Source organism: Protomyctophum bolini, assembly GCF_963924005.1.
Source record: "Protomyctophum bolini genome assembly, chromosome: 7".
In the NCBI taxonomy this organism is placed as follows: domain Eukaryota; kingdom Metazoa; phylum Chordata; class Actinopteri; order Myctophiformes; family Myctophidae; genus Protomyctophum; species Protomyctophum bolini.
The window spans coordinates 39179398-39191432 of record NC_137868.1 but is presented as its reverse complement, the minus strand read 5'-3'; the positions used below and the strand labels follow the sequence as shown (position 1 = coordinate 39191432).

Genomic DNA, 12035 nt, shown 5'->3' with positions numbered 1-12035 from the left:
TGTATTCGCCAAAAATAGCCTATCTGCAAGCTTACAACGTGTCATCACAACGTGATGCATTGTGAGCTTATACAGTAGAAAGTTTTATTTTTTTTTAATATTATTTACAGCAGTGACCTGAGCCAAGAAGGTTTCAGTCTGCACTAGAGTGAGTGATTGTACTGATGGAGCTTTATTCCAGTATGCCTTGTAGAGCATTGTATTGTACCAAACTGAAGGTCCTTGAAATTAAAAAAAATAAAACAGTTGAGCACCACTGCAGTCCATTATATATACAGTGGCTCATTCTCCACACAGCCCTTATCCCATTCTGACCGGGCACCCATTTTGGTGTTAGCATCATGTTATGCTTTACCTATTGAAAAATAGCAGATCTACAAGCTCATATCGCGCCACCGAGTGGCGCGATACGAGCTTGTAGGTCTGCTATTTTTAAAAAATTCGAAGAACGACTGACATTTTTAGAATCTGATCTCAGGTCAGAATGGGTTCATCAGACCAGTGTGTGTCCAGTGGAAACCTCGTATAGAATCTGATCTCAGGTCAGAATGGGTTAAATATACAGTGGCTCATTCTCCACACAGCCCTTATCAGAACATCCCACGGCCCACTTTTTGGATCGCGTCCCCGGCAGGCTGAGACACACTGATAGATGGCCAAATGTATGTGCATTGTTAGTACCGGCGTAGTGCAGGGGAGCGTCTTTGTCCAGGGCAAAGAGTGGGGGATTGAGCAGCACCGTGTTGTCATTCTCCATGACAATCCCTTGGTACTCTGTCTCGATCCATGGCTTGTGCTTATTGGCTGAAACGAAACAGAGGAAAGCAGGAGAGACGGAGAGACAGAGAGACAGACATACACAGAGAGAGAGAGAGAGAGAGAGAGAGAGAGAGAGAGAGAGAGACCCCAGCAGAGAGGCTTTGGGTTAAACGAAGCAATTAGAGAAGAACAAACGAGTCTATTTTTAACAGCCCCCATTATGGCAGAGGACAGAGTGACTATGTGTGCTTCTCGTGGCTGGAGAAACACACAATGTATGTATGTGTGTTATGTGTGTGACCAGTGCGACCACAAACACAATTTAATGACTTTCAGGACACACACATACATAGTAATACACACACACACACACACACACACACACACACACACACACACACACACACACACACACTCTGTCTCACTCTCTCTCTCTGCTACACCACACACCTTGCTGACAGAATAATTAAAACCAAGTCAGATTTCACCTTATCACAGAGAGCTATATTGCACATATCAATCAGCCATGAGTATGCCTGCCACGGGCGGCAAACCTCACAGGCGTACACAGAAAAAAATGTCCATGTCAAAATCAAATGGCAGTTGTTTCGCTGCAAATTCACCTTTAATTGCAAATTAATTATTCATCCCTCTGCTGTGTGTTCCCTGCCAATGATCAAAGGCCAAGTTAATGAGCTAGAAGGATGACAATTTTACACTCCAAAAATCAAAGAGCCAAACAAAAGGCCTGGTGCGCAGCCGCTCGGCTGCGTCTTAACCGTCTCCTTTAACGGCGCAGAGCGACACTAACTGCTGAGTCTGCTGCCTTCCGCACGGAAAGGGGGAAAAAAGAACGACCACGGACACTTCTTATGTTGTGCAATGACTCCGTTACGCTCACTCCGTTACAAATTCTCTAGAGAACAAGACCAAGGAATGACTGTGGCTCACTCGGACTCATTTTAAATACTGAGAGCACACAAACGGAACAACATTTGGTTTCATTCGTATTCTCTCTGAGTGAGAGACCGGCCATAAGTGTCCATTTGGACACAAATACTCATCCTTCCTCAAGGTCCGAACCATGGCGCCCTCCCCTAGTGCCTGCAATTCCTCAATCATCTGCTTCTGTCCATGTTTTGGTCATTTATCTCCCCTCCCTGTCCACCACCACCTCCATCCATCAACCCACTCCTCTGTCCACTCAACTCATCCCTCCATCCCTCCTTTGTATAGAGTTAATCTGAGCATCAGGGCAGTGGATTATAGATTGAGAGGAATCCCTCTCTGTCCACTCTGTCCTCTCTCTCTCTCTCTCTCTCTCTCTCTCTCTCTCTCGCACGCCTCCCCACTATATAGTCTCTCTACATAACATGCCTCACTCCTCATACCCCCCCCCCCCCCGCCTCCTCCAACACACACAAGCAATTCGATTTTCAATTCAAAGGGCTTTATTGGCATGAGAAAACATATGTTTACATTGCCAAAGCAAAAAGTGGAACAACACAGTCAAAACAAAATGTATGTACAAAATGAAAGTCAGAATCTCCAATAAATCAATCTCTTCCTTTTCCCCCTGCTTGCTCTGGTGTCACCTGATCTTGCAAATATAACCCCCCCCCCCTTCCCCGCTCCCCCACCACCCCCACGGACACACACACACAACCACCTGCTCCAATTTCTCCTTAACCGTCCATTTGTTCATCATCAAAATACTGTCATCAAAGCGCTGTAGCTCCTGTAGCTACACCTCTCAACCTGTCACCTCCTCCTGCTTCTCTTCTCTCCTTCTCCCTTTCTTCTCGTGGCAATCTCTGCCCGTGTGTGTGTCATTCCATCTCTCCTTCAATCACCCTCTCTCTCTTTCTCTCTATGCCTTCCTCGTCTCTCTGTGTCCCTTTCTCCTCTGATTCCCCCTCCACACGCGCACACACACACACACACACACACACACACACACACACACACACACACACTTTCTCGTGCATTGTGATGATAATTTGGGGCGATGATGTTCAATCACCGTCACTGTTATCTACAATCATAAATCTAACACAGACTGGGAGAAAAAAGATTTGTCATTTCCTCGACTGTCCACAATACTGATGACACGAGCACAGCCACGTCACAGACACAATGAGGGTCTAGCCCGCGGTGCACTCACAACATACATCAAAATGGAAGGAGGTGCGCAATAGACGGACGTGGCACTCTCCAAGGTGCATGTCATATGTGACGTTTTACGCCATTTCAGTAAAATACAGCGTATATTATCAGACAATAGCCATTGCTCTGACACACGTTACACATGGTAGGTGCATGCTGTGCTGCCATGGCGATAGAAAGACACATATTCAACAATACACAACAATTGACAGGAGAAAAGGAGGAGGAACTGACCTTTGTTGCCAGCGGCAACCGAAGTCAAGCAAAGGAGGAGGAAGGAGAGAAAATTCATTCTGTCCATCTGAGGGAGGAAGAGAGAGAGAGAGAGAGAGGGGGGAGGAATAGGAGAAGAGGATGAATACAGTAGCATGCATTAGGAAGTGGCCAACACCGGAAGACATGCACATAACAACACCACAGGTGGAGAAGACAGACGTGACAAAAACACAATCTGAACTATAGGATTGGAAGAAATTGCAGGTGCAAATGAGCTTTCCATGCCTCTATATCATTATTACAATATATATACAGTATGCATTATACTGTGTATGTATGTAGGTAGGTAGGTAGGTAGGTAGGTAGGTAGGTAGATAGATAGATAGATAGATAGATAGATAGATAGATAGATAGATAGATAGATAGATAGATAGATAGATAGATAGATAGATAGATAGATAGATAGATAGATAGATAGATAGATAGATAGATAGTGATGTGTGTGTGTGTGTGTGTGTGTGTGTGTGTGTGTGTGTGTGTGTGTGTGTTTTGGGAGGAAAGCAAAGCACAGTGGAAAAGCATCATTGGCATACAGGCTATATCATGCTCTACATTGGAGGAAGAGCATCGCTGGTGATACTCTTGCTCAAATCCACGCATCACTGACTCCGACAGCATGAAGGAATGCAATAGCATGAAGGCATCCTTGATGGAGAAAGATCCTGTTCTCCTGGATCGCTATGGCTATGCCATTGTCTTGTGGATATAGCGCATTCCTGCAAAAATGAAAATGCATGTGTGCAGTTTTGGTTTCATCTGCATGGATGGAGCCTGCACGCACCTGGTCGTGTGTGTAGCCTATACTGTATGTATACGTGCGTGTGTGTGTCTGCGCGCGTGTGTTTTCACACCTAATTGTGGTGTGTAGGAAAAATGCAGCTGCCCCTGACACAACTATATAAGAATCCCATAGTGTCAGCAGGTGACATATAGGCGATGGCAATTGCCTTTAGGGCAGCGACACACATTCCCTACCTCAAGATAAATTAAGAGGGTTAAAAAAACTACATTTATAAACTGCATATATAGGAATTCAACCCTGGATGCGCTCTGGATATGCAGTGCAAAAGGCTGGTAAGGCAGGATGAGGAGTCAGACTTATCAGTAGAATCCAGGACTATTAAGCTACATACGTGCGTATGCCAATGCGACAACAATCAATCGATTTTCAATGTTTTGCTATTGCCCAGACATACCACATGCGAAGAGTGGGGGTCAACGTCTGCTTATCAATATTCTTAGCACAGAGTTAAGTATGTCACAGAGACGTATAACGGATAAAAACGAGCACATTCAACGTTGTGGATTTTCACATTACCGTGGCGAGCATGATGGTGATGATGCGTTCGGTACCCGACGCTCTCCTCGCAGCATCCGCTGCTCTCACGCCCCTGGCTGGTCCCCCACGGGCAGCAAACACACACCAGACCACAGGTGACGCAACTGTCCTGCTTCTTTCTGTTAGTTATCAGGGCGATGCTCGTAAAAAACGATACACTGACTAGATTAATGCAAGGCTAGTGTGTAGACGGAAGATCGAGAGAGAGCGAGAGAGAGAGCGATGCCCTTGTTTTCGGTTAGACGTATGATGATGGAGGAGGAGGGGGGGGGGGGGCGGTGGGAATATTACGCTGGGCGTCGATTCCCTCCCCTTTCGGCGTTTCTCAACCCGCCCACACTGCGTCCTTCTCTCTGCTCTCTCTCTCTCTCTCTCTCTCTCTCTCAAGGCCTCCCTCGCCAAACAGCTCCCTGCCAAATTGCTGTTCTTGCTTTTTTTTCTCCCCCCTCCACTCCGCTGAATGCATGCGGGGTGGAGTGAGGCGAGTCAGACTAGACCCAACAGAATCATTCATTTCAGAGGCAGCACGTTAATGTATACCGGCGATGTTTGTTTGATAAATGACGTACGGGATGAGAGACTATACATTTCAGTGGCACTGCCACCTCTTCCCTTCCCTCCTGCATGGTCCCTCCATCCTTCCACTGTCTGACTGCCCCAGACTGCAAAATTACGTCATATTATCGCCACTCTTGCCCCGTGCCGTGCGTGCTCCTGTCAAACAGATGGAGGGCAATGCACGGGAATGGCGCACACACACACACTTTAAAGTCAAAGACACACACACACACACACACACACACACACAAACTGCTCGTTCTTTTAAATCCAGCATTTTAATGAACATTACAAAATGTATTTAAAATTACCCCGCCCACCCCATTTTTTTCCTTTTTCTATTTTACATTTGGTAGCAATAAGGCAAAAAAAGTAGTCTCTTGAAACAATTACTTTACATCAATTAATAATCACTGATGTAATGTATAAATATTAAAATCGGGGTTGTTGCTACAATGAGATGCAACACGTCTCTGCAAATCGAAGGGTTACATTAAAAAAAAGAAAGTGATCCACCATTTGGACGAAAACTCTTATGGGCTACATACATACAGCTTCATGTTTAAATAAATATATGAAAAATCTCTGCTTATGGATGACCTTTTCAGATATGCTCACAATTTGTGCACCCCACATTCTCCCCAAAAATAACAAAATAAGAAAAAGGTATATATTTTTAATGGAACCCTTCTTTTTGAGAGGGGAAGCAGAGTTGTGGCTCTCCCTTCACATATACTGTGCCTCTCAGACTAGACTAGACCATCCAGGACCAATAGAAAATCCTTCCCGTGGCAAGATGAGATGACCAAGTCTATATTCATACCAACTTCTTACAAAAAAAGAAAAACAAATCAAGATGAACGGTCAGAGCGCTACTGATGATATTAACCATAACAAAACAGTGCATATCACTCGATACAAAAAGATGGTGATAATTAAATGGGTTTCATGATCTCCAGTTAAATATAGTAGACAAACCCCAGGGTACCTAAAAGAGCTTCTCAGCCCTCCATTTGTGTAGATCTGAGATTAGAAGTGACTCGGGGGAGCAGTGGTCACCGAGAGGTTAGAAATGTGGGATGTGGGTTTGAATCCCTGGATTGGGTGTGTAGTGGAGACCGAGATGCCCCTCTCCTCCATAACAGCCAGTGGTGTCATGTGGTGCCCGGTTAGAAATGCAACTGAAGCTCCAATTGCTCAGAAGAGAAGCAGCTTTGTGGTTTACATAGACCAGTTTCCAGTTTAGCGTTACCTTAAGAATACATTGCAAGGTACGTTTATTGCCAAAAAAGATTTAAAAAGCTCTACAAGTACCCCCCAATAGCAGTACCCACTGTGCTGGACCACCCACGGGGGGAGGGGGTTGCATATTCACTTAAAGTAGTGTGCAAAGTTGACATTTTGGTCCGAGGGTGGCACTAAAAGGTGATGGGATCAGTTAAATAAATAGGGTTCATCATCTAGGGGAACATGAACCATGAATGCAATCAGCATATTTCATGGCAATTCAATCTGACTATTTGATTTGGAGTTAAATTGCATGCAAGTGGACATTTAGTTCCTAAAGGAAAGGAAGATGCACAGCAAATTCCATGACAGCAAGTACTTTTACAGAAGTGGGAAAAGGTGACAAAAACTGAAAGGTCTTCATCTAAACCGTCTAAATGACCATCTTATCGTTTAGTATCTTGTGAACATATATTTAGGCCAGCGCATTATTAGCCAGCAAGCAGTATTATGTACTGTAGAAGCACAAGGTATTATGGTCTATGTAAACCACTGCAGAGTAAGTTAGATGAATTCCTTCAGATCAGTGCAAGTGAGGGCTGAGGACTATTGTAGGAGAGACAAAGAGCAAACAGAGATTATAAGGTGGTTGGCAGGAAAAGTCCATATAAAGAGGATTAACAGGACATGTACAATGAAAAACCCTTTGATGGAACCTTATCCAAAGCTACAAAATTTTCTTTTTTTTCCTCATAAAACCTCCTAAAATAGCTATATAAAATCAAGTCTCTCATCACGAAAAAAAAAAAGAAAATCAAATGAAAACCAGAATAAATGTATAAACATTCATTGAAATACAAGGCCATTTTTGAGCTGAGTTGTTGAGTGTTAGTATACAGTGTTGTTTTACAGTGTTTCGTTTTGCGAGTGAGTGCCACAATCCCATCCCCAATATTATCATTCCCCGTCAGAGCAGCAGACCTTACTTTTCCAAACAAGCAAAGAAAATGCATGTCATTATTATTATTATTATTATTATATCTGAAAGTGCCAAATACATTGTTGTGCCGGAACCTTTTGCCCTGTTCAGGTTCACTATGAGTGACTGTGGGGAGCACATGAGTTTAGAGAGACAGAGGGAAATAAAACAGAACAAAATTACAAAGAGTCATTACCGACTGACTCAAAACCCGTGACTGGCAAGTGCAAAACTTTGTGTACACAATACTTCAGTCTCTCAAGTTCTTTGTGCCCCGCCCACATACAAAAAAAAAAAGAGAAAGAAATGAACAAAAGAAAAACAGGAAATCACCCCTGATTGGCTCACGATTACCCATGTGGCACAACGGTCACTTCCTGTAAACGTTTTCTCCCAATGTTTGTAAAAACTCCCACCCACATTTGTTTTAAACACAAAAAAATATATAGAAAGAATTTTATTTTACACGGACATATAATATATATTACTAAAGGCCTTAAAATATTTTCTGATCTGTTCCTTGTTAAGACAGTTCCCTTCAGATGCGTCCTGGGTGGATAATCAGCTAGCGACCTGGAGAGGAAAACAGAGTGACATTCAAAACATTACATAATACAGAGTTTCGGGGAAAAAACAAAAAACACGTGATCACGAGCAGAACATGCAAACTCCACAGAGTCACAGAGAGCCCATGGTCAGGTTCAAACCAAACTTCTTGTTGTGACTTGTGAGCCAACAGTGCTAACTAACCACGACGAGCCACCCTGGCTGCAACAATCTGGGCTTTTCCTCAAATTTAAAGAGTCACAGCATTACAATCATATCTGTAAAGAAGAAGTACAGGCTATCTTGAAAATATTTGTGCCAATCAAAGCCTGGACAAAATACATTACAGATGGACCACCACAGATTAACGTTTACCGTTAATTATAACGTTACCGTCTGGTTGTAACTCAGCTATCAATTCACGTTGGACTGGGATTTGGTAAAAGAGTACCACTCGCGTCAAAAAAGAGAAAAGAAAAGCACCTGGCAAAAACAGGTGGTTTGTGATCATTTGTTTACCAGGTAGAAGTTTAGTCTTCCTTCTTCTCAGTCCGTTCTTTCCTGGGCACCAGTGCCTTACGGAGGTATGGTATGATTAAATAGGCTGTCAAGAAGAACAAGTGACCGCAGAAATAGACCGACGAATACACCTGGAAAACAGAGTGGACAGACAATTAAAAAGGTTTTTCCTCACACAAGCATAAACAACCATGTGCCGTTGTTTCTTAGAAGTAATGACAATGGTCTTGCATGTTTAATCAAAATACTGTACATCTAAGATAGCATAACTAGCATCTATCTCTAAGAGTCTATCTCTGGAGACTCTGTGTGTTTGTCTACAACCACTGGTTTTCAAGCAATTTGTGCTTAGATTGTAAAATAATAAATTCAAATGTTGACTCAAGGTTGACAATGGTTACACACACACACACACACACACACACACACACACACACACACACACACACACAACTAAACTGTGCAGACTTAGTCCATCGTGTGTGTTCTAATGGCCGATTCATACTCCTATTTTACCGCTGTAGTGCCAAAATGATTTTGGCTCGTCAGAAATATTCAGTAGCACCGAAGACCCAATTTTAGGACGGAACCCCCCCCCCCCCCCCCGAACCTCAAATGACGTCACATTGTAGGCTCTAAAATAGGAGTATGAATCGGCCCTTGTAGTGCAATTGCTGAGGTACCGTACCTTAAGCCATTTGTCGTAGGTGAAGAGGCAGAATGCTACTAGAGGGTAGCCCATGAAGAGCCAGTGTATAAACTGTTGTACTATGTAGATGAGAGGGTACGCAGGACTGTTGGCCAGCCTGCTCAGCGACGGACTGTCCCTTATCAGCGCCTGGGCCTGGGACAGACACACACAGACAGACACACACAGACAGTTTTAGACGTAAACAAATATAACAAAGGATATGTAACCAACTATGATCTATGATTCAAAAGTTGATTCGTGCCACTTAAAAACATTTATTTATTTACCAGGGATAGTGCACACTATTCAACATTTCAGTTTTGACATTGAGTGTCAATGAGCCAGAGTTAGCAAAGAGCAATTTTCTTTATCTCTAGTCCCCGAGCAGGTCGTTAAAATTGGTGATTTATAACTATCAGTACATTACATATACCAACATAGTACAGAAGACAAAACAATTATGTTATAATATAATATGAATAAAAATTAGAGCAGTGACAAATTGAGCAGATAGATATTTGATTACAAAGTTTGGTTTGCTTTAAGGCATCTCTTAAGGTTGAATTTGAAAGTCAAATGATAAATTGTCAGACATTGTGTCCCGATTTCAGATAGATTGAGAAATTTGTCTATTGCATTGTGTGGTTGCAAATCTGGCAACACACAATGAAATTGAGATTTGGAGGACAGACTCATTTGAGTGCGTCAACTGAGAGATTTCACGCAGTTCTTCACAGGGCTAATTATGTGTGAGCTTCAACTTTCATGTTAGCATGCACAGTTGCACACACAGCCTTCTTGTTCTCCTCATATAACCTAAGGAATTACTGTTCAGTTCAGCAAAGCAGTGTTATTTTTGGCAGCAAATTTCTATTTTAGTTTTAGTCGTTGTCTCTTGAATAGTTTTCACTTAGTTTTAGTCACATTTTAGTCACCTGGAATGTTCTAGTGTTTAGTCTAGTTTTAAACGACTAAATGTCATACGATTTTAGTCGACAAAATCTACAGTTGATTTAGTCGACTAAAATGTGTTTTGACAGGCCTTGATGTTGTTGTAATGACATATTTTACACTTTGGTTGCATGCTGAAAATAGCAGATCTACAATCTCACAACGTTGTGAGATTGTAGATCTGCTATTTTCAGCATGCAACCCAGCATAAAACTGGATCTCTTGTCCACTAGTGACTAGTCCCTTCCTAACATTTTAGTCTAGTTTTTATTTGTTGACGAAATTGTCAGTATATTTAGTCTTAGTCATCATAGATTTGTTTTTATTTAGTTTTAGTCAGTGAAAAAAGGTAGTCGACGAACATTTTTCATCTTAGTTTTAGTCGACGAAAACAACACTACAGCAAAGCTACCAATCCCTTCTTCAAGGACTGGCCTCTGTCTGCTCTGTTACATACCTGTCTTTCTACAGTGACAATAATGAACTCCATGGAGAAACAGAGGAAGTATCCGGAGTGCAGGCCGTGCCAGATAGACAGGAACACCAGCGTGAGGACTTGAGATAAGAGCTTATTGCCCAAGAACTTCAACCGCTTGAACACATGCCTGGAAAATAAAACAACAGAAGCAAGCCATGACATGAGCGGCATCACTTGGTCTTTACGCCGATCACTGATCACAGATCAGTGCATCAGAGGACAGGAGATAAATGAGAAGAGAAGCCGAAAGATTAATTTATGCCCCACTGCACAAGGGTGCCAAAAAAGAACAAAATCTACAAGCTCATGCCGACATCACAGTGGCACTTACAGCTGATTGCTTATCTCCAGAGAAAATAGTGTAGTTGCATCTGATCTAATGCAAGTCACAGAAAAGAGCATTTCACCAGAAAACATATTCTGCAGTCTGCACATAATCTCACACTCTCAATACTCCCACTGATAATATAAATAGGCCCGCTCTACCTGCTTGCCTTTTTAGTTTAGTGAAGTAGAAAGATTGCATGGCCTAGAAAGGTTACGGCTGTGAACCCGTCAGTTTCATTGCAATCATCCAATTAAACATAATTCAAGAGACAGTTACACCGAATGCAGTCAGTGACAACACAATTCTGTTGTATTATGAGTGCAACATGACAGAAAAGTGGTGCTTTTAGAGCCGTTTACTGTACTGTACTGTACTGTACTGTACAAGGACAGCCAACCAATAAGCACTTAATGGGTTTTTCTACCAACTTCCCCCATAGCCACTTATCAACTTGCACTCCTCTCACCTGCCAGCTGTTGTTGCATAGCAACTGGGATGACAGGAAACATCTGAACTTGATTATCCAGAACCACACCGCTTGTCAGTTCAATGAAGAAGTCTAGTTTGGGTTCTGAATGTTAATGTGCTTCCCAACTAAATTATTGATAGGTAATCTTCACCATTACCACCTGTACGAGCGATTTCACAACTAGAGAACGTACAATAACATGCATCTCTAGTCTACACCTACAGTAAAGACATTATGGGCCAAATTATAGACAAACAATATAAATGTTCTTAGACATAAAGAAAATTAATTGTATAAAACAGGGGTCCAAGTCCACTCCTGCCCACTACCAGAGGTTGTGGGTTCGAATCCACCGTGGTACATCCGGCTTGGTTGAGCAAACACATTTTGGCCCGTGTTCAGGGGAGAGATGCCGGGCGGGGAGGGTGGTATTCACCACTGCATGTATTCCTACGGGCTGTGGCAGCACCCGTCAGCAGGGTGTGTTGGGTGGGAGGAGTAGGACGAAGGCTCTAGCCTACGTCGTCCCAGTGGGGGCTACTGGCAGGTGTGTCAGTAGGATACAACAGCAGTGAGAACACATACAAATGTGTGCGTTAAGGAATTAATTGGCATAACGACTAGAAATGAGGGTCCATGGGATGTTTATCAAATTGAAATTAAAACGGTTGAGAATCAACAATGAAGACTGCACTGAGGGTTCTTCTGCGACTTTGGTGTCATGGAGCAAAGAAACTAAGAAAATAATA

The 12035-nt window shown here is 42.8% G+C and overlaps 2 protein-coding genes across 2 annotated transcripts in view; both read right to left on the bottom strand.

Annotated features, from left to right (window-relative positions):
* clstn3 (calsyntenin 3) overlaps positions 1 to 4730 on the bottom strand; it is a 38895-nt gene extending 34165 nt beyond the window's left edge. Inside the window, exons 1-3 of the mRNA XM_080767498.1 lie at positions 4520 to 4730; positions 3160 to 3226; positions 682 to 804 (exon numbers count right to left, since the gene is read on the bottom strand). Coding sequence (XP_080623624.1) covers positions 682 to 804; positions 3160 to 3226; positions 4520 to 4531 — 202 coding nt within the window. The 5' untranslated portion in view covers positions 4532 to 4730. The remainder of the gene's footprint in view (positions 1 to 681; positions 805 to 3159; positions 3227 to 4519) is intronic.
* Positions 4731 to 5375: 645 nt separating this feature from the next.
* lpcat3 (lysophosphatidylcholine acyltransferase 3) overlaps positions 5376 to 12035 on the bottom strand; it is a 29663-nt gene continuing 23003 nt past the window's right edge. The window contains exons 10-13 of the mRNA XM_080769026.1: positions 10469 to 10616; positions 9058 to 9213; positions 8370 to 8500; positions 5376 to 7877 (exon numbers count right to left, since the gene is read on the bottom strand). Coding sequence (XP_080625152.1) covers positions 8381 to 8500; positions 9058 to 9213; positions 10469 to 10616 — 424 coding nt within the window. The 3' untranslated portion in view covers positions 5376 to 7877; positions 8370 to 8380. The remainder of the gene's footprint in view (positions 7878 to 8369; positions 8501 to 9057; positions 9214 to 10468; positions 10617 to 12035) is intronic.